We start from the raw sequence: 27727 nt of genomic DNA on the forward strand, positions 1-27727 counted from the left end.
GACAAATGAGGAACAATTTACCTCCCCCAGCCAAAAAAACAATCTAGAATGAAATAATCACCATCTATCTTTACACTATTTACTAATACACACTCCTGAGCAAAAAACTCAAAAACTGCACAACATTAAGCCCCATTTTTTTGCCCAGTAGTATAATTTACATATCAGGTAAGTTGACCCTAATGTGCAATATCATTATTTTTTCTTTCAAGAGTTGACTTTTCTAGGAAATAAGGTCCAGTAAGGACTGATATAGATTCAAATTTTTTGGCATCTGCGTAATTTTAGTGGATTCTGGAAGTTTTAATTTTATAGAGAAAGTACACAAAATACGAGAGAGCTAAATATTTGTTTAAAAATGTTTAATTCAATAATGAGAAAAAATCTAACGATTGTGAACATGGTAATGTTTTTCCTAAAACCAACACACTTAAATCTTCAGCCAACAAAGGCTGTATAATAATATTTTATGCCACTGTAGGGAATATTATTATTATTGATGTTTGTTTAGTAGACACTTTGTCCAAAGTGACATAAAGTTGAGAGCGCAGCCAGGCAGCGTTGTTGGGGCAGCTGGGGTTAAGGGCCTTGCTCAGAGCCCCAACTGTGATGGTAGTACTTTTCTAGTCACAGGATTTGCATCCACAACCTTCCATATATGGGCACAGATGCCTAACTCACAGAGGTACAGAGCACCGCCAGACACTGACTAAACATAGGGTGCCTAAAATGAGGCATGATAGGCTGACCAATGATGAGTTTAGTTTTACAATCAAATTAATTTTAGGCAGGTGTCTGATTATAAACCAGGTAGCTGAAATTAAGCAGAAATCATTATTTTGTTTGATAAGAAAAGACACAAGTTCCTTGGCCAAAAACATTTTTAAAGACCTTTATCACAAGATTAAGATTGTGGTTTTCAATACCACAACTAACTAATGACAAATGACTTACAAAATGACTGTGTATAATATATTACTGTGTATAATTCATTAACATAGATAAAATAATTTATATTATGTATTATATCACAAACAAACATGGGAGGATTCAATCCTTATTTTGCCTAAAATATCTCCTGTTTCTACTAAATATTAAACACATTTTATCTAACTAAACATTAAATATTAACTTATTACTTCCCAGAGACCTTGAAGTGTAAACCCCTCCTTCAGTTTCTCCACAGCTAAGCCAAGCTCCTCAGAGAAAACAGGCTCCCGGTCTTGTTGCTATTGAACAAAATCCAAAAAGCCAGTAATTTACTGTTGAATCCTTATAAACAAAGCCATTTGTGTCCAAGGACTCAAAGACGAAATAAGAATATTACCTTATCACCGTCTGCAAAGTATGCCTTAGGAAAGGAAAACGCCAGTATTAAAACAAGTGGGAATCTAACAATATTTACACTCAGTTATGTTCATAATGTTCAAATAACTGAATGGGATAAAACTGAGGTTGAAACAACTGTAGATTTCTATGTGTATAAATTTATTCTACTGCAGTTGCTAGTTAATGAGTTTCCTATATAAGTAAATTGTCAATAATGCGAGATTCCCCAATTAATACCGTAATGTTGTGTGATAGTAAGATAGCATGAAGTACTTAACACGTGGCTCAAATAGTGCCTGAACATTGCCCTCTTGTGGGTTAAAAAATGACAATGACACACCGCATACTCACCGTAAATGCATCCGTCTGCAGGTCAGGCTCAATCTCTATATCATCTGGAGGCTGCTCCACCGTCAGCTCCTCCAGTGGCTGGGGCTGGTAGTGCAAAGGCAAAATAAAAATGACATTAAGTGGCGATGGAGGTTTAATTCCTCAAGGTGCAGCATCACCTGCAATCAGGCACACACCTTCTCCTCCATCTCGTAGTGCACCCCAAAGATAGGGCTTGCAGAGTAAACCTTGTGTAAGGAGTTGACCTCCTTCACTGTACTCTGCAGTTTCTCCACAGGGTCGATCTTGAAGCCCAGAACATACCCTCCTGTCTGTGAAAATAGCCACACATACACGTGATGCAACTATATGGCTTCCTTCCTTCCTGACTGTGAATTCTAGTGTTGAGTCTAGATTTTCAACATACCACATGGTATTTCTGGACCATCAATGCGATGGCTCATGTACTTATGTCTCAGAACCCTGACTAGAGATTTCTCATATAGTGTTGAACCTTTTGCATTTTTTAAAAAACTAATCATTCGTATGATGAGAAAGACAAACAATCAAATTTACCTGCTGAGAGCTCTCTATCACTAATGCTAGTCCAAACTTTGAGTCTCTTATCTTGATGGAGCGCTTTGGGGATTAAAAAGGAACAAATTTGGCAAACAATGCATGCAGTGAATATACTGTTTGTTGTTCTGTGTAGTGACATTATTCAATTATAAAAGCTGACGTCAAAACAGACAATTCAAGGACAGTAGTGGAGGTAAGTTAATTACACAAATGACGTCAGATCAGCTCAGCAAGAGTATTTTTAGATTACTCAAAAGGAGGGCTCATGGGAGTTTGACTTACACAACAATGTTCTGAGGAGAAGAAAAAAATGATTGGTTCAGAGAGATAACCAATCAGATTGTACAGCAGGTGTGTCCAAGCAATTAGAGGAGGAGGGACCAACCAATCAGATGTCTCAGTGCTACTTCCTCTAATTGCTTGGATCCACCTTCTCTACAATCTGATTGGTTATCTTTCTGAATCAACCAGTGGTAGTTTAATGGTTAGGGACACGCACTTGTAATTGAAAAATTGCAGGTTTGAATCCCCGACCAGCAAGGCACCACTGAGGAACCCTGAGCAAGGTACCGCCCCCAAGCACTGCTCCCCCGGGTGCTGAATTAGCTGCCCTCTGCTATGTCACATTGTCACATATGGGTTAAATGCAGAGAACACATTTTGTTGTAGTGTGTCAACAATGACAATTCAATTCTTCTGCCCTCAGAATATACTTGTGTAAGTAAAACTCCCACGAGCAAAAGGATGGTGTTTCGAGAAGATCGTTCATACGTACTATCTGCAGGTATGGGATGCTGACGTTGAAGCTCTCATTCGTGTTTGCGTGCCACACAATTCGCACGTTTGTGACAAAGAACGTCCCCAAGTTACCCTGCGAGAGACGAGCTTTAAAGCATTTCTGCTGAATCACCATGATTCAAGCCGGGTAGCTTTACTCGCTATTAAAAATGGATGGGTAGCGTGTGTTGGCTAAACATTCTCTGCCTTAAGCCTCATCAAGGTTGACAGTATTTGATAACACCAACCTGTCTTCCAATAAACATCTTACAAGTTATTAAAACACAAATGTGTAGTCAGATAAAAAAAACATATTCTACTTTTCCTCATGTTACTAAAAATTGTTGTAAAATTCTGTACAAATGCATAGTTCTTTGAGAGACAAGATATAAACCTTTTTTCCCTCCCAACACCAGCCGTGTTAAGGACTCTCCAGTGGTCACATCAACAGTCGAATGCCCCCAATTCAATGAATCTGCATGATGCCTCAAAAGTCATGCATGCTTTCATGATGATTTTAAACCACACACTTATAATGCACCCACTGCATTTATAAGGTGTGGGGCTCAGTGGGTTAGGACACTGTATCTGTGATTGAAAAGTCACTGCTGATTGAAAAGTCTCTGGTTTGAATCACTGGGTAAGCAGTGATTTCACTGTAAGGCCCTTGAGCAAAGGCCCTTAACCCTCAGCTGCTCCAAGGACTATTTGCTAAATAATAATAACAATAATAATTTAAAAAGTAAAGGATTGGTAAAGGATAGGAAAAGGAAAAAGTGGAAGTTAGTTACCCAAACATAAATATAAGCACCAAATAAGGACAATGGGTTTTCAAGATTTCACTAGTGGTACACGTGTGCTTTGCATAGCTATTTTCGGCATCCTCTGCAAGAAAACAGACATACCTGGTCACTGGATAAATTCCACACCCCGTTAATTTGGTCACACATCTGTTCTTGTGGGAAGAGTTTCAGCTGCTTGTTCTGAATAAGAGCCCCTCTTAGTTTTAGCTCACGGTACATTTTAGAGGTCTCATAAGCCCTCAAAAAACAAAACAAAAAGACAATCATAAACCACCCGAAAAGAATGTGAACAGAATCTGTAACTAAAATTTATTCAAAATAAGCAAATTTATTTCTGGCATGATCACCTCCCAGCTCCCACTAAACAATAAGAAATATAAGCACAAATTTAACAGAATACCTGTGAACTGCAATGACAGACGTGAACAGTCTTGGGCTTCCAGGAACAACGTTAGTGAAAATGAACTCAAATCTGGTATTATTGCATTTTGTCAGGATGTAAAGAGCTTCTGTGGTCCCTCTGAGTTTCTGAAATAAAGTATCCAATCTTTTAGGCGCAACATACAGAAAACAATATTTTAACGAAAAGACATGCAAATTGACAATTATTTTAATCTGAAAAACATGTACTCACTGAGTTGGCAGTCCTTGTTGTGATGTTTATGACAGAATTGTATCCCACAGCTTAAAAATATCACAACAGTGTTCATAGTTTCACTTTAGACAAGAGAATGAGTACAATGAAATATCCAATACTTCCAGCAGAGGGTAACCATACTCCGCAAATCTTCTGGTCCAGGATGCGTAATAGACTGCTTAGAATGAGCAACACAAGAAACTGACGTATTCAAAACAGTGTACAAAACGAACTTACACAGGTTCACCCTCGGCAAAGCCAGGGAATGCCAGATGATTCTCAGATTGGTCACCAGCAGCCTACCTAGAAAGGATAATAGTACAATGTAGCCTACAGTATATAGGCCTAAGTAAAACGATTAGTTATTGCATTATACGCGAACCAAAAGTTTTGTGGTATGTAATTTTCGTACAGTGGAAATGCAGTTATTTTTCTCTGCTAATGATATTGTAGGTTAGTTAACGGTTCAGGTTTAAGTTCCAATCTTACTGTTGTGACTACTTAATCTAACATACATCAAATCATACAATCTAATTAATAATATATATTTAAAAAAAATAGTTTTTAAAGTTTAGTAATCACGGTCTTCGGTTCTATGTCCGCTAGGTTATAGCTGTATGTTACTGTTGTGTGCATTTGTTGTGTAAACTAGCGGACTAGGCTGTGATGGCTCGTTAGATCCGCGGAATGTGCACAATGGCTCGCGCCTCTGCAGGTACCCCGGTCTCCGTTGTTCCCTTTGGTATCCTCAATGTTATCCAGGCAGTCTATCAGGACTTCACCGGCTCTCGTTTTCATATGCCTAAAAATCAAAATGGCAATGCAAACATCCAGCACCCTGAACGTGTATTACACACATGCATGCATAAATCATGCATACAATACCAGAACAGGTTTAGGGAGGAGAGGCATGACACCTGTTTTTACTACCAACGGAACACGACGTAAAATCAACCAATATTTAGAACGATGCGCATAAAGAAACAAGCTGACGCCTGACAGTATGATATGAAAAGCAAAGCTTACTGTGCTGTGATGTCAAACCTAACATCCCTGTCTTCCCAAATAGCGTCCAGCACAGCAGCCATGACTATCCGCGAGCGTCGGCTCCTCGCCCAGTATGGGGATGCAGGTCTACGTGCAATGCGATTTACCGCGTCTCTGGGTCACCGTGGTAACGTCTCAGAAAACTTATCACGTGCATGTTACGTAATACCGATGAAGAAATGAAGGTGTTCGGTGACGTAACCGTACCTACACTCACCCCCTGTTCAATCCTATGACGCCGTCCTCTGAGTGGGCACCGGCTTAGCAAACCGCCCCCCCCCCCAGCAAAGCTTCACCGCCGGCACCCTTTCGAGTATACGAAGTGAAATTAGGCGTGCCGAGGTTTGGGTTTGGCACTGGCAGTGGTTGCTGGCCAATAGGGGGCGCTAAAGCACCAGACCACTATAGTGGGTTTAAGTAATCAATTAACGACACATAACAAAAAGGTTGTCAGTATTCTTATTTATTAAAAAACAATCAAACTATAAACATTATCACGTTTACAAATACAAAATGAACAGTTGTTTTAGCATACTGCGTTCATTAAAAAATAGATACAAAATGAAGACATCAAATTTAGTGGTTAACCTGGTACCAAATGACGAACATGTGAAAGGCAATATCTACACCAATTTTTATTCACTACTTTGGCATATTAAAAATGTGCTTTTCAGACACATTTTAAAAAAGTTACATTCGATTCAAAGCACAATTTGCTATACAATATTACCCTTGTCAGGAAACAAAGAGTATTGAATATAAATAACTGCACGTTATCTTAACTGTGGAGTCTTGGATACAACACGGTCACACTGTTATATCTCATATAATCAAAACTGAACGGAAAACTAGAAAGGAAATGCAATTCTCATTGGAAAACAACAAAAATAATCTTGTGTTAAGCACATAAATATTCAGCATGTAAGATCTATTACATCAACCAAATCTGATTCAGGAGACGGTACGTCTCTGCCTGGCTCTTGTTTAAAGGTACAAAGAAAAAAATGTTTAATTGAGCATATTTTATGCTTACACAACCTTAAACATGTGTCCATATAGTAGTGTTAAGTTTATACGTTAATTCCGCATTCAACTGAATTATCTGTTGTGCTATAACAGAAATATAATTTTAGAGTAAATTGCAATAAACTGCATTCTTCTGAACTGATCTTCCTACTGTCAGATATAACGGTAATTAGTGTAATGAACGTTACTGTATAATTAAAATGTGACACACCTGAGGTGTGTGGACCCTCAATTTAAGCCTTATCAAAAGTATGCTTAACATATGAAACATTTCTTCCATGAAAATATACCCTGAGATTTGCCTATTTTCTTGAAGGCAACTAAATCAATCTAGCAATTTGTTTGTCATACACATGTACAAATTAAAGAACACTTTAACATGGCACGAATGTTCTATGAAGCGTCTTTTTTTCTTGTACATCTCTTCCAGTAACACGCTAAATAATACATAAAACAATGATGTGTCACGTGTTCTTTATTAATTGCTTCAGATCCAGGGATGCGAAGAACGCTTCTTCCTCAACACTATTTTAACTTCCTGTTGAAACAACAACACAAAGTTGAAAGCGGAAAAAAGGCATTAAGCCTTGTCAGGAAAATTTGCATCGTTTGCCAGCATCTCTCCGGGTCTCACCTGTTCTGAACTGCACACACGTGCTCTTGCACTCGGTCTCGGTGTCAAAGCGATTACCGTTCCCGCCGCAGCCTCCGTACCAGAACTGCGCGCAGGCGTTAGCCTGCTTGTCGTAGTACCAGCTGATGACATATTCGCGGCAGGCGCCCTGGTCTAATGTCAGGCTGCAGCGGGGATCTAGAGGGACTGGTTCTGATGGGGAAAATAGAATGTGAATCTGACGCATTTACCAACACTGACCAGTAAGCAGTAATGCTACACATCAATCATTCATTATAATTATTGCCAATTGCATTAAAATATGTCATAATGCAATACTGCATATGTAGCCTCTTGGTAGTAATCAGTAGTTAGGACCATTCCAAGGGCCCCTAAGTGACAGGGGCCCTATAATTGAATTGGTCTGAGGGCCTAACATGATGTGCTTCCATGAGGCCTAAAATATCTAGCGGTTCCCCTGGTCACACACATAATGTGGCATGTTAGAGATACCATTTCACCAAACAAGATGTGTACGGATTGCAGGAGGAAACCTAGTAACAAAAGTCATGCTGAGCTACTGACATCCTTAAAGAGTTTGGCTGTAAACAGTGTTTACCTTGAGGACGGGCTGGTGGTGGTGCAGGTCTGAACTGGATTGAGGTAGAGGATGAAGATGATGTCGATGATGATGTCGATGATGACGCTGATGATGAACCTTCGCCGCTGGCCACTGAGGTTTTCTTGATGGGAATGGCAGGTGAAGGACGTTCTACTGCCGTATCCAACACAGTCACACTGCCGGCTCCCCTTGCTGACGTGTCTATAGCTGTTACTTTTCTCTCTTCAACCTGTATAAGAACATTTACTCAGTCAGATGCTTGGTGTGACAATAAGGCCCCATTTGACTTGACTTGACTTTACTTGCTTATCATCTTATTTCAAGACAATATGGGTCCTTGTAATTAGACATGATTTCATCTTTGAGCAGCATTTATATTATGGGCAGACCTGTACACTGGATAGGTTGGGTTTGATGGACGATGGATTGTCTCCCCTCTCTGGGTTCTGGGTCTGTCCCCCTCCTTGGACTTGACTCTTGAAGGGATTCGTATGCCCGTTGTTCACATTTATATTGCTCCCATGGTGGTGGATGCCATAGCCATTGTTGCCATAGCCATTGTTACCATAGCCATTGTTGCCATAGCCATTGTTGCCATAGATACCGTTTCCATAGCCGTTCATGACACGGTTATAGACCAGAGCACCATTTTCATCCTCACAGAACTGGCTGACAAGCTTTGACTCCAGAGCTGAGACAAAGGATTCACAAGAACGATTTGTTATTTTTAGTGATAGTCAAGCAAAAGCCTAAACCTGCTATGTATTCATACATCTTAGCTTTGCCTAGTTATTGAGATAAAGCAAAACCTGCAAAACAAGTAATACAATATTGGTGAGCTTGAATATCACCTGGCAGGGTGTTGAAGTCATCGATAAGGTACATGTGCTCGCTGTCGGGGTCGGAGGCGATCAGGTTGAGTTCTCGTAAAAACTCCGCCTGCGTGGGGTCGGTGCTGTTGACGATGCCCAGCGCGTACATCTCAATGTTGGCAGCGTGCGCTTCCCTCACAGCGATGTCCAGCTTGACTGGCTCCCGCTTGTCCGTCTGTCCGTCTGTGATGACGATGGCCACCTTCCTGACACCGGTTCGGGCGCTGTAGAAGGCTTCCTGCGTGGCCCTGCGGATGGCGGTGCCCGTGTACGTGCCCTCACCCATGTAAGGCATCTTCCTGATGGCTTGTTTAACATCCTGCTTGGTCATGTAGCGAGCCAAGTTGAACTCCAGGTGAATCTCCAGGCTGTACAGCACCAGTCCGATCCTGGTGGCGTTGCGACCCACAGTGACGCGGTCCACCAGGGCTGTGACGAAGTCTTTGATGATCTCGAAGTTTTCTGGTCCCACGCTCTCTGAGCTGTCGATGACGAACACCAGCTCCATTGGCCTCTCTTTGCATCTAATGCCACAACCTGGACACATTAAGAAAACCATGAATTCAGTTCCGTTTTACGACATCTACACTCAGTTCACTGCAAATACTGCAAATACTGTGAATATTTTTTCCATCATAAATATCAAGAAAGAAAAAACTCACCGCAGATCTCTTTTATCATCTTAATGATGTCTTCTCTCTGTCAATAAATTTGCCAACAAGTTAGACAGGATACTGGTGTGCTGCTTCATAAAGTAAATGCTGACTATGTCTGAACTTACTGTGAGCCCAGTCTCTCCTTTCACTCCAGGGTTTCCCTGAAATGAAAAACTGTAGTTATTATTTTGTCTTTTACAAGTAATACAGAAGGAATAGAATATGTCAGCTCCACATTATGTATTAACTCAACAATAACAACAAACTAAAACATTTTCATTAGAAAAGTGTAGATACATTTTCAGGTGTGCATTTCCCGAAGGCTTTGTGATGCTAAGTAACTTATCTCATGCTTAAGATCAGTTGTTGATTAATGAGTGTTTCTCAAAACCCTTTGCAGCTGAAGTAGTTTGTAACCTCATTCATAAATTTACGAGTGATCTGATCCACTTGTTATTTTCTGGGATTCTTTACTTGAACTTTTGCCTGCTATTCTGTCACAGAGACACAGAATCACATGATTTTTTTTTTGGAAATGTAACAATAATGTTATGATACTAATCACAATGATGCTGATGATGACGATAATAGTAACAATAATAATAGGTTAATGTTGCAATATACAATTACAATGTAGGCAATAAATTTGATACATTTTGTCGAGTTATTACATAATGCGGTGATGTTACACAATGTGTTGTTACAAACCTAAATAAAAAAGGGAGATTTATTCATAATCCCCATCCATTTTTACTCTATCAGAATAAATAAAATGGGTTACCATTGTACACCATGTGATTTTGAGCACAGTATAAATGGAAAAGAAGCTTACTGGTGCACCAGATACTCCAGGGTCTCCAATATCACCTTTTACGCCCTTTAGTCCTCTCTCTCCCTGCAAGCCACGGTCACCCTGTGGAGATCAGGCATAGGCCGGTGTGACGTTCCAGGTCACTGTGTCCCTGTTCTCTGAGCCAAAATGAGGCGAAAAGGGCATGGAGGCGGCTCTGATTTGTGGACACTGTCTGACCTTGACCCCTGGAAGTCCTTCTCCTGAAGGTCCCCTGGGTCCTGTCATACCTTGCGACCCCTGTTCTCCCTGAAATTTTCAGGAAGATAAGAGACTGAGTGCATCGGTTACCCAACGACACCACATCTGAAGATGACGTCTGCGTGTAGGACAAGCCTAACCTACCTTGGGTCCCTGCAGACCCTCCCCTGGTGGTCCCAATGGTCCGGGAGATCCTTGTCTTCCCATAATACCCTGGAGTGGAAAAGCAGCATTTTTAACAGGGAGATCAGTTACATTGTGTTTACAAGCTAGAATTATGTAGTTCCTTATTCTGCCAGTGGACCTGGTTTGGTGTAGAAAGTTACCTTCATGCCAGATACTTAGAAGGTATTTACAACATACTATAGTCTGGATACCATAGGAGAAGGAGCTTGTCTTTATTAATATAAATATTTGTATTTAGACCTGCCAGGTTCTGCCAGTGAAAGCTGAAATCCATAATAGATGTCCTATAGAATGAAAGGCTTATTCTGGCACATTCCTGGCATCACTGGATGGTTTAACTGCTCAGTGTGGAACACAGAATGCTAGCGGCTTTCATGATGGAGCCGAAGGACGGCTTTGAAGCTAACAGGCTGCCGCATGCGGGTGCCAGCCTACCGCCGGTCCTGGTAGCCCTTCTCCTGGAGGACCGGGTGGCCCAGAAGGGCCCCGGAAGCCAATGTCCCCCTGCGCAGGAGAAAAGACACAGATAAGCACATGTAATGACCAGATGCCCTCTGAAATAAATGCAATGATTCATTCCATCCGTCTTATAACTGTTTATGCTGATTCAAGGGGAGACATGGAGACTATCCCAAGAAAGATGGGATGCCAGGCCGTCCCAGGGCACAGACACACACAGAGGCAATTTAGGGATGCTGATTAGCTGCATGAGGAAAGTGACACAGCACAGCAAGGACATGCAAACTGCGCAAACACAGAGCAGCACTTAACCCTGGAGGTGTGAGGTGACAGGCTACCCCCTGAACCACAACACCCACACATACATACCAGATGATGAAAATTACAGATTTAGAATATTATAATAGAATACTTTAAAGAACTGAGCAGGTGTAACCAAAGATCTTAAAGAGCAGTTTTTGAATGTTCTGTATAGCTTCCTACCTTCGGACCTGGAAGTCCTACTCCTTCTGGTCCTTGCTCTCCTGGAAGACCTGGAACACCTGGTGGACCCTAAAAAAGGACAGTCTTTGTGACAGACCCCGCGATGTGTGTCACATATTCAGTACAATTTATTTTTAAAGTGCCCAAACTGACACAGCTGTCCCAGAGCACTGCACGCATACAGTTATCCATCTACTTAGGGCAGTATTTCCAAACCTGGTCCTCAGGGACCCCAGACAGTCACTGATTTTACTCCCTCTCAGCTCCTACTGTTTGCTGCCACACATTTTTTAATTTCATGGGGCAATTTGCCCTTTATTTTTCCCAGGAAATTAAATGCAATCTCGTTAACAAACATGCATTATTTGCCATTTGCAAATGTTTTTCTTTGCCGACCCCTCCTTGCTCTCCATGGCTTGGGGGTCACAGCACAGGGTCAGCTAACATGCGGCGCCCCTGGAACTGGGGGTCAAGGGCCTCGCTCAGCGGCCCACGGACATGTGACTGTTCTGCCCGCTTGAACCAGCGATCTTCTGATCATAAGCATATAGATTTAGCTCGCTAAGCCACACACTGTGCTGTGATTTAATATTTACATTATTATTTGCTGTAGAGTACTGTGTGCATTTTACAGTACTGTACTAAATGTCTTGCCTCTCCCTTGTAAATATCAAGATACGCCCAAATTGACTTGCACCTGGTGATCCTTGTCCCAAACGGAAGCGCAAATTGACAGATACCTGTATGTATATAAACACTTACAGTACACTGTGCCAGAGTGAATCAGATATCCCATTGGCTGGACTAGTTTTGGGGGGAAATGTATGGGGGGGTCAAAGGTCAACTGGCTGCCCAGTCCTCTTGCTCATGCCAACCATACAAGGTCAATCAGAGGGTTAGCTCCTAATATCAGCAGGTAAGTGGTTGGTGGTCAGCTGGTCCAATTCTGGTCCACTGTGATCTGCTGCTTTAGGCTTCCTAGCATGCTATCATGATATGGTAGGTGTCACTGGTGAATATGGGAAAACTCTAACCATGAAACATATGTAAGAACCTATGGAGTCACGCCAGTAGTGTACTCACTATAGGACCTGGATATCCTTCGCCTTTGGACCCGTATGGGCCAGGTGGACCAGAACCCCCACGGTCACCCTGGAAACACACACAAGCCGCTATTAAGTAATGATACCTCATAATTCAAAATCACTTTTGTCGCACTTTGACTCTCTGGTGCCTGTTACCTTAGGACCAGGGAGTCCGTAGCCTGTCTCTCCTACCGGCCCAGTCGGGCCAGGTGGACCAGCGTCACCCTTGGAGAGACACAGATGTCAGCATGGTAGTGCTGTGGGGAAGGGCTGTAGTGAGAGATTACAGGCAGGGCTCACCTTCGGTCCTGAAATGGCACGTCCTGGATGCCCCGGCAAACCCAGTCTGCCCGGAACTCCGGGCTCCCCCTAAAAAAGAGAAGTGATGTAATCACCTGCAGACATTCAACCAAGCGCACACTTCAAGTATACACATCTTTATCGGGGCCTCTCCATTCATTTATATGGAAAAAACCCTAATCCCGACAACAAAAACAACCCTAACCCCTACCCAGGCTTAACCTTAAGCATAAGAAACCAAACAAAATACAAAACTTTTGGCTATTTTAGTTTTTTGGTTGCATTCACAGATTTGTATAAAATAAAATGAACACACGAGGTAAAACGTTTTTTTTTTTTTTATCATACTATGGAGAAATCTGGTCCCATATTCGGCCAGAAAGAAAATAAAAGACAATGTAGTTAAAAAATTAGTTAATTTAATTAAATTCCTGGTGGAAAAACTGAAGCCAGATTTAATATCATGATTCTCCGCTGACAGCCTTCACTAAATGAAAAAACAGAGCAGCTCTGTCCTTTGATTCCCAAGAAAAATGTCACACACATACAGATTTTGTCATTTTCCATGCTGCTTCTAACAGTACAGTCCTGAAATTTCTTAAAGTGTCACCAGTCAGTGACATCACAGTGACATCACAGTGACATCACAGTCTTCACCTTAGCTCCCGAATGCCCGGAGATCCCTGGAGGTCCTGGTAATCCACGGACTCCTCTTTGGCCTTGGTCCCCCTGAGAGAGATTTAGAGCATAAGTCATCGGTACGGATGAATCCTGAGGGCGGAAGAGAAAACGGATACCCCCTTACCTTCTCACCCTGGATGCCAATCCCAGGGCCCCCCTCAGGTCCCCGCAGCCCAAGTACACCCGGCTCTCCCTGCATAAGAGCAGGAAAGACAGTTAAACACACACTTAGATGTATACATACACCATACAGTGTTGCAGGCCCAGGAAATTCAATACAGGAAAACTAAACCACATAACCAAAGTCTAATGATTTTAGAAATAGAACCAATTACTTTATAATCCTATGACACACCTACCTTTTGTCCAGGGGCACCGTCTTCTCCTGGAATACCCGGAACGCCAGCCAGACCTGTTGATCCTGGCTCTCCCTGCAAGCGTAATAATTTTCCTTTTATCTGATCCTGAAACTCTCAGGTCATTTCGGGATTAACATGGCATTTCAATTTATCACTTTCAATTCACAAACAAAATGGCCACTTACCATGAATGAATTCTTGAAGACACAACAGTACAGTCATATTAAGTCTAAGTTGCATCATGAGATGTTTCTGCAGGAGTGTTACCTTTGGTCCAGGTTCTCCGGTTCCTCTTTCTCCTGGAGAACCAGTTTCTCCTGGTAAACCCTGATCTCCCTACAGAAGGAAGCATTACCAGAAAATGCTATAAGAGTGGAGAACTGGAGGACAGTTGGAGGATAGTATGATAATGAACATGCAAACTCCACACTCACACACACACACACACACACTCACAGACATACACACACACACAGACACACACACACACACTCACACACACACACACACTCACAACCATTCACACACACTGACACACACACACACACACACACACACACACAGACACACTCACAGACACACACACAGACACACTCACAGACATACATACTCACAGACATACACACTCACAGATACACACAGAGGTGTGAGACAGTCCCACCTGCACACAATGTAATGTCTTTAAAGTGGGCAGAATGGTTTATGTAGAAAATCCATACCTTGGCTCCTGGGAAGCCCTCTCCTGGTGGCCCTCTGCCCCCTGGTGGCCCGCGGGGACCTTCAACACCCTGTAGTAATGAGGCACCAAGTATTCATGATGAGAACCTGATCAAAGTGTGACTGAACACCACCCCCAACTGGAAGGCTGGTTCTTGCTGGAATAAACACTGAAATACTGAAACGAGGAGGTGGTCAGCCTACCTTCTCCCCCTGAATGCCCAACCCAGGAAGACCAGTTTGCCCTGGAAAACCTGGTGGCCCAAATTCTCCCTAATGGAAAGACAGAAAGTGAAGATTTAGATCTGTAAGAAAACATTTTTTAGTTAAAAAATGAGGAGGAGTAAGAATCAGGCCAAGTCTTAAAAGACAGAGAAGAACATTCTTAAACAGTGCCTCCTAGTGGACAAGGCATGGAATTTCGATAAACATGCGCAGTCATGCGCCGTATGACGTTTTGGTCAACAGCAGACCGCATATTAACCGGTTGCCCCATAAGATTATACTGTAACGGAGCTGCGAAATTCCTATGGCCTAGCAACATTGCAGCCATCAGCGAAACACATTATACTCATGTGTTTGTGGTAATGCTGGTGTAAACAAACCTACTGCACTGCCAGGCATATAAAAGTATAGCACATTGGACTATGTACAGTATATAATAATTGATAATGATAATAAACAACTTTGTTACTGGTTTATGCATTTACTATACTGTACTTTCATTGTTATTTAGGACATAGGTGTATAGTTATCTCTGCCATCTATGCTTGTGTATGTACACTCTATGATGTTTGTACAATGGCAAAATAACCTAATGACATTTCTCAGAATGTGTCCCCATAATTAAATGACGCATGACTGTACGTTGCAATGATCAATTAAAGTACATTTTTGAGGTTTAATGCATGGCACTCTTCAATGTGGATGTTATGAAATTTTATTCTGTTGATCCTATACTGGAGAAAAAAGTATTGATTGTGCTACATCCGCATATATAATTTGCTGAGTCAGCATTTAGGAAGAGGCCTTGCTCCAGCTTTCAGGGTTCCCACAATGTAATAACGTTTCTGCCTATTCAGGCGGTTTATTGCTCAGAGGACACAATCGCTTGTAACAAAGACATTCAGAGTTCACCCTCTCCCTCTTTGTGCCTCAGAGGTCAGCTTGTTCGCATGTGGTGCGTTTGCCGGCTGCTGCATTTACAACCCACCTTTTCTCCTTTGATTCCCATTCCGGACTGTCCTCTGGGCCCCTTCGGCCCCTCCACTCCCCGCTCACCCTGCGGTACAAGAGCCATCCTTCAATAAATCTGCTTGATAATGGGCTATGGAGTAACTCTGACTGCAATTGTGATGAAAAGCTCACTGTGTAATTTGCTTTTACAATATAGCATAAACTTGATACAAAATATATGTATATTAGGACTGTCAAAATTAACGGGTTAACACGGATTAATCCATCATCATGATTAATCTGATTAAATTTTTTTAACACAATTAACCCATCTGTAGCGCAGAATGACTCAAAATCCCTGAAATGTCTCTGTAAACCCATTTTGGGCAGTTTTGGTGCATTCCATTTGCCCTGGGAACTCGTATTCCGAGTCAGATTCTGAGTTTTGAAGCCGGAAGTGATGACATGCGCGCTCCTGTTTCTCGGAGATCTGAGAAATATCTCGGAGCAGCACAGAGGATCCCGAGTTCAGAATCCAAGATGGCTGTGCCTTTTATCAACAGAAGGGAAAGTTGTAGTTTTATACTGTTTAAGCACTACTTCTCATTTGTGGCTCATTCTCATTAAATCAGTCGCACACACTATACCGTCCAACTTATCTATGGACGTGTTGCTACGGAGTTTTATACGTAAAGCACAACGCGTAATGTGTTATCAACTGATATTGCTAACAATGGCTATTAACTCGGCTAGAATTGGATTTCATGATTAGTCGGATTATTTGGTCGGATTTACGGTAGTGAACGAAGATAAAGACCATTTAAACTGAGGTACCTTAAATCCAACAAGTTGTCCGGCTAAGCAAAAAATCTTGCTTTTTGATATGGGTCCATGGTATTGCACTTCTGTGGCAGATGGAATGCATCCGACTCGTGTTCAAGATGTTCAATAAACATGTTAAGTGCATATATATTCCCTTTTTTCTTGAGTCTGTTTGCTCATGCAAAATGAAATGTAATTAATATAGATTAAAAATGAAAGATATTTAATCGTGATTAATCAAAATGAATCCACAGCAACCCTGTGATTAATCTGATTAAAAATTTAAATCGTTTGACAGCACTAATTTATATACATGGTAATGATTTCCTTCCTTGCTCATACATTTCAAATTAGCCTAACTGCTACTTTACCATACATTATGGAGAATGTATTTTCAACTTGTGAGGAGGTAGACAAAATCGGTCCATCATAAATGATCTGAATTGACCGGAAATACATTGACCATATCATCAAGAAAGCATAACAGAGAATCAGCTGAAGATGTTCAACCTTCTTCATAGTGAAAGACGTGGCTGTTCAGGCCTATCACTGAGTCTATCCTCACGCCATCATTGACTCTCTGGGTTGGGTTGCCCATAACACGTGGCAAAGATCACTGAGTCTATCCTCACGCCATCATTGACTGTCTGGGTTGGGTTGCCCATAACACGTGGCAAAGATCACTGAGTCTATCCTCACGCCATCATTGACTGTCTGGGTTGGGTTGCCCATAACACGTGGCAAAGATCACTGACTCTATCCTCACGCCATCATTGACTGTCTGGGTTGGGTTGCCCATAACACGTGGCAAAGATCACTGACTCTATCCTCACGCCATCATTGACTGTCTGGGTTGGGTTGCCCATAACACGTGGCAAAGATCACTGACTCTATCCTCACGCCATCATTGACTGTCTGGGTTGGGTTGCCCATAACACGTGGCAAAGATCACTGACTCTATCCTCACGCCATCATTGACTGTCTGGGTTGGGTTGCCCATAACACGTGGCAAAGATCACTGACTCTATCCTCACGCCATCATTGACTGTATGGGTTGGGTTGCCCATAACACGTGGCAAAGATCACTGACTCTATCCTCACGCCATCATTGACTGTCTGGGTTGGGTTGCCCATAACACAGGGCAAAGATCACTGACTCTATCCTCACGCCATCATTGACTGTCTGGGTTGGGTCTGACATAACACAGGGCAAAGCAGATTCCAGTGCATCATCAAGTCTGCTCAGAAGATCACTGGCTGTGATTCGCCCTCCCTCCAGGTGGATTACAACTCCAGGGCCAAGAAACGGGCGAACAGGATCATTGCTGACCCCTCTCACCCTGCCCACTGCGTCTCCCAGACTCCCTCCCTTCTCAATTGAGGCTCACCAGGACTTCAGGACACAAAAAACATCTCATATCCCTGAGCTATGGCCCACCTGAACAATTGACAGTGCAAACCCACCAATATATATATATATATATATGCACATAATTACTACTGCCAGTATCCAGCACTGCACGTTTATTTTTAACTTATTGTAACTTAATGTTACTGCAAGCCTCGCTGTTGTCTGTCAGATGTCTCATGCATTACCATTCACGTAACTGTACTTTGTTGTTATATACCACAGCAAGAACCATGCGAAGACAAATTCCTTGCAAGTGTGAACATATATGGCCAAGAATAAACCTCATTCTTTACCTGATTTAAGCCAGAGCTCAGCTCTACTCCGTGACATGACAGCCAAATGCAGGAACTAGACAGCGGCCTCGAATCCGAGGCAGACAGCCACGACGGAACAATCCGCAGGGCAAGTCGCGGCATGCGTTGGAAACGCGTGTTTCAGAAGGCGGACATGCAGCGGTGAGGTGGGAATAGAGCTTTGAGCAAATGGAGATATATTGGGACAGACTGGAAGTCTATCCTAGGCAGATGCAGCACACGCTGGTATGAGAAACAGGCCAAAAGGGAGGCAAGGCAGGACGACAAGACAAAGAGGACTCCCGCCTGTATATGCCTCCTGTGAGACCCATGCATAGGGTCAGTTTGGCCTGTAAGCCACTGATCTGTGCAGTCTAAGCAATGAAGAGTTTCTCTAATATAAAATGCATATTTTGTTTTGTTACTATGTAATTAAATCGGAGGGGAGATGCAGGGAAGACTATTACCTATCTGGCTAAAATAACATAATGTAACATAATGTAACCCAACATAACACAATGTAACATATCATTATGCTATGTTACGTCACATCATGTCACGTTACATTACAGTACGTTAGGTAGATAAGTAGTAGTCTTCTTTCTGTCCCTCCCCCCTTAAATTATTAAAAAATTGCACAGGATTCCATAATTCTGTCACTAGCACTGTAATGTCTTCCCAGTCATGACTGCTGCACCGTTTGTACAGGAGGAACGTTATTTTATTTCACTGCATGTTGTACATGGCTGAGATGACAATAACTTGAATGAGATGACTTGGCTTGAACAAAGTAACAATGAGAGAATCACAGAACAATAGATTATTTCATCAAATGTATGATAAGGCCTGTCGTGTTACTCGTGTCAGTACCTTACCTTTGCTCCGGGGTGCCCCTCCCCTGGCGGCCCCTTTTCCCCTTGAACGCCCTGTGGCCCTTGAGGCCCCTGAAGAAAGTCATTTGAATCTTGTTAAATACCCCCGGCTGTAGGCACCAGCATCAACGTTTGTCCTATCGCAGGTCATCAAGGTAACAGGTAAGTAAGGGCTCGTGCACGACAAGCCGTGCATTATATGTTATTATACGAACGGCTGCAGGGATGAAGAGTCACTCGAGTGCATCAAGCCGCTTATGTCTCAGCTATCACACATTTGACTGACGTGTTTCTACCTAAAGACCTCGTTTTCATTTTTTTACAAGCCAAAAACATGTTCATTAGTACAAGTGCATTCATGCGCCAATGATTAAGCATTTTGCTTCTGCTAATTTGAAACTGTGTTATCAGTCTGGACTTTTAAGTAACGTTAAAGTTACTCTGATTCACCTGGCTGGCACTACGTGTTCAGTTCTAGAAATTTCATTAACACCCTTCTGACCAATCATATTGGAGAATTCAGCAGCGTCAAGGTATGAGTTCAGTTAACTTACAGGGGGGCCGGGTTCACCCACTCCTGGGAGACCTGGAGGCCCAGACCGTCCCTGGTGTCCAACATCGCCCTGTAGGTGACACAAACAGACGCAGTGAGATACAGCTGGTGACACTGTGGCCCACTGCAATATCACCAAATAATGAGAGATTCAGGTTACCTTTGGCCCGGCAAGACCAATCCCCATCTCCCCTTGGATTCCAGGAAGGCCAACAGGGCCACGTTCTCCCTAGAGAAGAACAGGACAAACAACCTAGCATGACATTAATGTTCCTTAGACTGGGGGGTTTCCAACCTTTTGGGGAGTTGGATGGAGGGGGATGGGGGGGTACAGGTCATTAAACTTGTCCACCCAGTGCTCCGTGGCGTGATGGAATACTGGCCGAGGACCAGTAAACCCGTCCGCGGCCATCAAAATCCCTACTGAAGATCTTTCTCCGCAGTGCAGCTCTGACATTCAGCCCTGTAAAGGCCTCAAAGATCATTATGGATAAGAGGCTACATTTCTGTTGTGGGAAGACTGTCTATATTGGGGCCTATGAAGGCCACATCAATTACTTGGTGATATAGATACACAAAAACCCTCCTAAGAATTAATAAAATCCTGGCATGTAATTATTCTGTAATGTTTGAAAATGCCCACAGCTTTTGGCAACCTCAACATATGTTTTAAAGGTATTTAATTTTTTCTTTTATCTAGACCCTCCCTAAATGTAATGCCATTTATATTTTTTTGGCTAGGAAAACAAACCATTGACACTCTTTTTAAATATAATTGCATTTAAAACACACTTGCTCTTCTTTTCATACATTTTTCACTGGAAGGGAAAAATCTTGCCTAGACCTGTCCTTTGATAAGACAAATATAACAAAGCGGATAAGTAAGCATACATTGGTTAATCTGATGCTTTTGAATAAGGGTGTATTGGGAGGATTAATGTAACATTAAATATGATGCTTGTTGGTGCAAACCATGCTTGAATGTTTAAGCATGTGAATGATCCTGTATGTAAATTCCCAAGAAGAGGTCCTGGCAGTAGCCGTGCAAGTCAACTGCATCGAGTGTGTGTGTGTGTGTGGTGTGTGCATGTATGTGTGTGTATGTATGTGTGTGTGTTTGTTGTGTGCATGTGTGTATGTGTGTGTGTGTGGCATGTGCATATATGTGTGTGTGTGTGTGTGTTGTGTGCGTGTGTGTGTGTGGCAAGTGCATGTATGTGCGTGTGTGTGTGTATGTGGTGAGAACAGGTCTCCATTTGTCACAGAAACACTTACGTCTAAACCTGGAAAAGTCTCATTTTGAGTTATTGTACAATGATTCTTAAAAATAGCCGAGTCAATTTTCAGTTTCCTATTCAGAAAAAAATGTTTGCTCATGTTTTACTGGAGAAGTTAAATATTCAGGGAAAGTATTACAATTTTTACACAAATATTTCAAGAGGTAATTTGTACCAGGTGCTTGTTAGCTGGGTCTGTGTCTGTTATAAAGGAGGTTGGTACAATGTGAGCATCACAAATCAAGGACAATTCTTTTATTTTTTGAGGTGGGGGTCATAACAGGGGCCATAATTCATACTGAGGGGTTAACCTTATTATTAGCCAATGATATGTTTTGAATCAGTGAGTGACAGGGGAGGGGGCACTCCGAGGACCAATCAGCTTTCAGTGTCCTAGTGGCCTCGCCCCTTTACTTGCCCCTGGTTCAAATTCTCTGTTAAACCATAATAGGGAAGGAGACAGAGGCCAAGCTGCTCCTTAAGTGGCCACTTGGGGTGTTCACCAGAACAGCTGACAGTAGCTCAGCGTCAGTCACCCAGACAGTGTTCCCACAGGAGAGATTCTCATGTGTCTCTGGGGTTGTGTAGTATGTGCAGACACTCACTTTCATTCCCTGGGGGCCCTCCAGTCCGAGGTCACCCGATGGCCCCTGGACTCCCTGTGGAAAATCAACAGAAATACAAACTTACAGGGATGCAGACCTCTGCTACAAGTACTTATTATGCAGGTATATGTCAGAAGTGAAATACAAGTGAGGACTGAAGAACAGAGGCAGCTGGAATCCCTGGAGCGACTGCGGTTCAAGGCCTTGCACAAGGGCTCAGCACTGATATGATTACGTTACAGACCGCAGGCTATGAACTCACAACCTTCAGGGCATAGACACAGATCATAAACACTGAGCTGCACATGGCGACACCATTTTTCAGGGGAATCACACAAACTTGTCAGTGGTCCTTACTGTATCTGAGCACATATAGTTAGACACATTCAGTATCTCGGATTGTACCACAGGGAAATGTCTAGTTAGCAATTTCACTTTTTTGTGCCCTTACCTGTAATCCTCTGGCTCCTCTAATTCCAACAGGACCTTCCGGACCCTTTAAAGAAACATAAATTTATATTCTTTAAAGCATTATATTATACACTTGATACCAAGCAAATTTTAAATCATCCCTTCAACAAATTCTTGTTTTCATCCATCCATCCATCCATCCATTTTCTGAAACCGCTTGTCCTATTCAGGGTCGCGGTGGGTCCGGAGCCTACCCCAAAGCCTATGAGCAAGGCAGGGATATCATAGATATATTTTGGAGTTCACTATTTATGTTACATCCACATTCATTCAGGTGGCTGGTGATTTTATTGTTTGCAAAGTGCCTTCCAGACATTTCTATGAGAGAAAATTGTATCAGACATCATACCTTAAAGGTTAACCAATATGAAGGTGGCTGTATATAATATATTAAATAAAAAAATGAAATCAAACTTTTGAGAACGTGAACGTACCCTGTCTCCCTTAATTCCTGGAATCCCACACTCTCCTCTCTCACCCTTCAGGGGAAGCAGAGAGACAGGCTCAGTATCATGTCATTAAAACACGTCCGCATGTCACACCACAGCCAAGCAACAAGGGCACCGAGCCCAGGATCTTCTACCTTGTCTCCTTTGTAGCCAGGAATACCCTGAAAACGAAAAATGAACAAAGTTGCTGACTGTGAAATACGCAGTACTTCCAACAAATCCACAAATATAGATTTGAATGGCAGCAGCTGACTATAGTTATGAAGCTGTCGGTGTCTCGCCAGTGACCTTTGCCCTATGCCGTACTTACTGATGACCCTTCTCGGCCCGGAAGTCCGCTCAATCCATTTTCTCCCTGTCAAGAAAAAAATATCAAACATTCCTTTCTGTTTTCTTCCACCTGCAGTGTCTTACATTCCGAATCTTTAATAATCATTCAACATAAATTTCATGACGTGTTCTGTGTGTTGATGATTTGGCCGTATGAAACCCTGAGGAATGTAGAGATATCAGCTATTTAGCGATTAGCGCGACAACACAGGCATGCCAGACTACCCATATATTCCGCCAGGGCATGAACTGAGCACACACACTATCATAAATTCACACACAAAAGAAGCATAGCAAAACGTTACAAAGGGAAGGACAAAAGAGCGCAGAGAGCGGAGACCTTCTGTCCTTTCGGACCCAGAGTCCCGTCATCACCGGGGCGACCCTTCTTTCCCTATGGGAATGAGAGGAGAGTTAGAGTCAGACAACGGACATTATGGCAGTCAAATACCTTTCAGTCATTTGCGTCTAATCTGCCATGTTTGGAGTTTGAACGCGATTAGGATGTTCCACTATGAGGAGGGCAGAGGGAGGTAAGTATCCATGAACATCATGCATGAAGAGACCTGTCCCCCTAATCTAACATGCCAATGGAGCTGGTCAATCACAAGACCAGGCGAAGGAGAACCAACAGTGCCCCTTCTCAGTGTGTCACGTAATGACTCTACCCTATAGGCCAGAAGGGGGCCAGAGGTCAGGAGGGAGGTACGAAAGGTGTCGGGTGGTTATGGGGTGGGGAGTTATGGGGGTGGTCAGCAGAGGTCAGGGCCTTCGAGGGCAAGCTGCAGCCTGACGGCGCAGTGAAAGGGCAGAACATGCCGAGCAACACCTGGGCAGCACGCAGCAACGCTCCCTGAACAGATAATCCCCACTCTGCATCCATTAAACTAATGAGAGCAATTATACCGGCCCCTAAATGCCGGGCCTGGGAATGCCAGGAATCCCACCGCCGAGAAGGGACACCTGGATTGCGGTTAAGCAGGTGTCTGTCAGAACAGACCTGGCAGCTGGAAATGAAGACGGCAGTAATGAGGCCGTCCCTTAACAGGACACCCTGTTAGCGAGACGCAGAAGCACGGGCAGATGCCGGGCCGTTAAACGCATTTCTGCCATGTGGCACAGTTTGCAGAGAATCGCCTGCGTCAGACGCTTCGAATGCTAACCTCTTTCTTGGGGGGCGTGATGCTCAGCCATTGTTAGCATATGACATGCTAACGCTGAAGCGCGGAGTGCCAGCAGCGCTGGGGCTGACTGTAATGGCTCAGACCGCCCCATGATCCCCCAGCCCCAAGGCTACCCGTGTAGCTGTAATTTATAGTGGGAACAAAGCCCTGATTTATTGAGTGCCGGTGAGCTGGCTGGAGAGGGAACACCCCACTGCTGTTTCCAGGGGGGATTTCCAAAAAAGAGCGAGTAAAAGTGCACCCTCTCACGCAGACGGTTACCGTGGCAGCGGCAGCTAGAACCCGGTACCCCTTAAACGAAAAATGTGAAGTGCTCGTATCTGTTTTAGCTTGCCAATAGCAAATCACTGCTGGAATGTAGCGCATCTTATAACCTGTGCCGGGGGCAGCGGGGGGTTGGGGCGGGGGCGGGGGAGGGGGATCAGAGAGTCTCCAGAAAACCACACCACTATCCTGCCTTACACCAAACAATGAGCCACTTCTGCCCCTACAGGTCATCTGCAGGTTTGCAGGCTTTGCGGGGACAGGTCAGTCTGCATAGGATGTGTTGACTTCGCTGGAGGGAGTCAATTGACAATTCCACAATTGCTTGTGTGTTGATACTTACGGCTGGGCCGCTTGGTCCCCTTTCTCCCTTTTCACAGGTACATCTCTGGGCCAGAGGACACTTAAAGCACAGAAACAGAATGTCTACCATTGACGTCCAAAGACTCAATGTCATATGAGGTTATGCAGGTGGTGCTACAGTATTAGGCTGATCTCCATTGTAGGCAATACTGAATGGAGGACGATTAAATGAAAGTAGGGCTTACCCCTTCATCAGCGACCTCTGCCTGCAAAATGGAGAACAGGGGAAACATTTTACTATTAAAGCAAATTGAACAACTGTAAAACTGTTTCAGCTGAAAGTAGCCACTGAGTGAGTTGTAATATCTATAAAGAGTCAAGGAGTGAAATCAGAGCAGAGCCATTATATGAAGCAATGAGTGCATTGAGATGAAAGCGCAGATCAGCTATCAAAGCTTTGCAGCCCTCAGGCCTTATTTCCTGCCCTGGGCATGTGAGCCTGAGACATAAATCCAGCAGGCTATCCTGCTAGCTGAACTCTGACGGCTTCGCGTACGGATCCTGCACAGTCCTGATGTGGAGTTTCAGCCTCAGGCTGTTCAGGAAATTTGTAAATTTCCAAATAGAAAAAAAATAAGAAGGACAAATGGGAAGAACTGTAAGAAATTGCCGGAGTTCCCGTGAATTTATTGTGTAACAAATAAATATTAAAGACACTAAATGTCACACCACAAAGAGAAAAGTGCTGAAATCATAACAATCTCATTTCATTTGGTATTTCAATATTTAATTTTTTGCAAATGAAATTTAAGACAGTTTCTTAATTCTTAAACTAGTAAAACATCTGGCTCATCTTCCAAACTTTGCAACCATAAGTGTCTGTTTAAATAACATCTTTACAAGGTTCTGATTAAACAGTTTTTATTCTAAGAATCAGCGATTATGACATATGATATATACTTTTTGGCTCAAACTGCACCCTGTCATTGGTAGCAGCTGAAGTATGACCTGAGATGTGAGACAATGGTCTATGTGTACACAGGGGGTCTATCCAGATTTATTCTTTCAGGCAAATCAGCGATTATGGCATTTGATAAACACATCTTGGCTCAATATCTGCCCTGCCACTGGAAGCTGAGGTATGACCAGAGATGTTAGATGAATGACAATGGATATGCAAGAGCTGTGGTCATGTTTATGTTTTAAAGCTGAATTTATGCTCCTGAGCTCTACCCCTAAACTTCCTTTGTTCAATCTATGAATCAATAGAATGTAAACAAGCAAAATCTAAACAAATCGATTGATAATATTAATGTTCAAACACATCTTGGATTTCAGGCAGTACACTGATGGTTCCCTTAAAAGGAGTTGAAGATGACTTGTAGCTAAATGCTTGTTTAAACTTGTGAAAAATGTAAAGGTATGAAGGACTCACAATTTCCTTGATGACCTTCTCCACGATGCCAGCATCCTGCAGGTTGTGGACGAAGCTGGTTGCCGGGGAGCTGGCAAGCAGGCGCAGCTTGGCAAGGTTAGTGGGCTCGTTGGCCGTGGGCGTGATGCCCACGGTGAATAGGCGTATACCCTGGTTCTTGGCATTGGCGGTGGCTGAGAAAATGTCGGGGTTCCTGGGATGGGTCACGCCGTCCGTCATCAGCACAGCCACCCTGACTCCACCATTGGCCGACTCCTCCAGGTAGATCTGGGTCATGTTGGTGATGGCGTAGGTGGTGTAGGTACCATGGCCGATGTAGGCGATGGGCATGACGTTGGCCTTGAAGTTCTCTGTGCCCCGCCACTGCTTGAAGGTCTGTTCGATGATCACATGACTGCTGTACTGTAGCAAGGACACCCTCCAGCTTAGGCTGCGCCCGGTCCTGAGCCGGACACCCGGAAGGCGGTCCACCACGTCCATGGCGAACCTCTTCTCCTGCTCATGGTAACCCTTGGCGTTCTCGGAACTGTCCAGCAGGAAAGTCAGCTCCAGGCTGCAGTCTTCATCTAAAATGGCTGAAAGGATTGGGGTGGGTCATGTGCAAGAGAGGAGCAGGTCAGATACACAGAAATTCAGCAAACACAGGCAACAGAAGCCAATCTTTTCAAATACCGTAAGACTTCTCAATCACCAAAATTCATTCTTAAAACTTATCTAAAGATGGGTAAAAATAATACATTATTAAATCACCTCTAAGTTCTTAAGTCTCATAATCACCTTAGCTGTTCCCTACCCTCATGTATAACACCCATCAGTCAACAAATCACTAAGCCAAGCATGAGAGATAAACACCATAAGAAAGTGCTTAGGTGTCCACGGACATCTGGAAAACAGATAACATGAAAGACTGATGGACTGAGACACGTTTATTCACTTTAACCGGATTGCTTGTATCTTAATAGTTACCATGTTTTACTTTTATAGCATCGACTTCAAAATTTATGATTATTGGCGACAGCTTTGATGTTGCTTTGGGAAAGAAGCTCAAGTTGAAACCATCTTACCTTGTCCATCATGCTTTTGTATGGTATTGCTGGTCAGTGGCCTGCTCTTAAACTTCCTTCCTGCTACTTTCTCCTCATAGAAGTCCTGAGCCCAAATGCTTTGAAGTCCTGTCAGCAAGACAAGGCAGACCAAAGAGGAGCCCATCGCTGCTCTTCCTACAGAGACAATGAGATAAGGTCTCAAGGCTTCTAATCCCACCCCTCAATCTATGCAGAAATGCCTGAATTGTCTTAGGAAGAATGGATAAGGATTCAGTCACCATGTGGGTAGTGTTTCATCATGCCCCGTATATAAAAAAAAAAATAACACACGTAATAATACAGTACGTTTATGTGCACATTCGTATACCAGCAGCTGTTGATAAATCTTATTCGCCAAATCAGCCCCAGGATGCTTCACTTTGGATCAGATGTGAAGGACTCACCTCAGGTAGCCCTCTGGATTCTGCCAGGTATGGATCTCCTCAGGGCGAGCGCGAAGAGAAGGGTGCGTGGCAGGTAACGTGAGAGCAAGGATGTGATGTGCTGTAGCTACCTCCCCGCGTGCGTGCCGGCCATCCCCAGGCACTGCGGCTCTCTGTGCAGCCCAGCCGCTCGACCGCCCCC

The 27727-nt window shown here is 43.3% G+C and overlaps 2 protein-coding genes across 6 annotated transcripts; both read right to left on the reverse strand.

Annotated features, from left to right (window-relative positions):
- Positions 1–359: 359 nt before the first annotated feature.
- On the reverse strand, positions 360–5776 carry LOC111852295 (BBSome complex member BBS5-like). 5 transcript variants are annotated; one of them, XM_023828043.2, is made up of 12 exons: positions 5720–5776; positions 5175–5257; positions 4693–4758; positions 4453–4502; positions 4219–4346; positions 3921–4056; positions 3014–3109; positions 2236–2298; positions 1857–1991; positions 1681–1764; positions 1328–1351; positions 360–1229 (listed from the first exon to the last, which is right to left on the reverse strand). In XM_023828043.2, exons 2-12 carry the CDS (start codon positions 5251–5253, stop codon positions 1128–1130), a joined length of 963 nt encoding a protein of 320 aa, XP_023683811.1. In that variant the 5' UTR covers positions 5254–5257; positions 5720–5776; the 3' UTR covers positions 360–1127. The 5 variants fall into 5 exon arrangements, with proteins under 5 accessions (XP_023683811.1, XP_023683810.1, XP_023683807.1 ...); XM_023828042.2 differs by having other exon boundaries at positions 5710–5776; XM_023828039.2 differs by lacking the exon at positions 5720–5776 and adding an exon at positions 5482–5701.
- A 173-nt stretch (positions 5777–5949) lies between these two features.
- Positions 5950–27727, reverse strand: col28a2a (collagen, type XXVIII, alpha 2a). Its single transcript, XM_023828030.2, has 36 exons — positions 27547–27727; positions 27122–27277; positions 26058–26632; positions 24868–24888; positions 24663–24722; positions 23212–23265; positions 22852–22896; positions 22676–22702; positions 22527–22571; positions 22073–22117; positions 21622–21675; positions 19900–19968; positions 19741–19809; positions 19190–19258; positions 15826–15894; positions 14817–14885; positions 14615–14683; positions 14163–14231; positions 13896–13967; positions 13661–13729; positions 13513–13584; positions 12856–12924; positions 12712–12780; positions 12554–12622; positions 11471–11539; positions 10964–11032; positions 10487–10555; positions 10322–10390; positions 10124–10204; positions 9417–9452; positions 9298–9334; positions 8615–9172; positions 8153–8454; positions 7761–7992; positions 7163–7354; positions 5950–7066 (listed from the first exon to the last, which is right to left on the reverse strand). Exons 2-36 carry the CDS (start codon positions 27264–27266, stop codon positions 7059–7061), a joined length of 3696 nt encoding a protein of 1231 aa, XP_023683798.1. The 5' UTR covers positions 27267–27277; positions 27547–27727; the 3' UTR covers positions 5950–7058.

Source organism: Paramormyrops kingsleyae, chromosome 16, assembly GCF_048594095.1.
Source record: "Paramormyrops kingsleyae isolate MSU_618 chromosome 16, PKINGS_0.4, whole genome shotgun sequence".
NCBI classification, from domain to species: Eukaryota; Metazoa; Chordata; class Actinopteri; order Osteoglossiformes; family Mormyridae; genus Paramormyrops; species Paramormyrops kingsleyae.

Bases quoted from the DNA above. Each gene is read 5' to 3' on its own strand.
- LOC111852295 (XM_023828039.2), bottom strand. From the start codon at position 5,543: ATGGCTGCTGTGCTGGACGCTATTTGGGAAGACAGGGATGTTAGGTTT. The intron at 4,347-4,452 runs GTGAGTACATGT...ACTTTATTTCAG, and splicing joins CAACAAGGACTGCCAACTCA to AAACTCAGAGGGACCACAGA. The intron at 1,230-1,327 runs GTAATATTCTTA...TTTGTTCAATAG, and splicing joins ACTTTGCAGACGGTGATAAG to CAACAAGACCGGGAGCCTGT.
- col28a2a (XM_023828030.2), bottom strand. From the start codon at position 27,266: ATGGGCTCCTCTTTGGTCTGCCTTGTCTTGCTGACAGGACTTCAAAGC. The intron at 11,033-11,470 runs GTAGGAAGCTAT...TCTCCTGCGCAG, and splicing joins TAGGACTTCCAGGTCCGAAG to GGGGACATTGGCTTCCGGGG. The intron at 8,455-8,614 runs GTGATATTCAAG...CCTTTGTCTCAG, and splicing joins TGACTTCAACACCCTGCCAG to CTCTGGAGTCAAAGCTTGTC.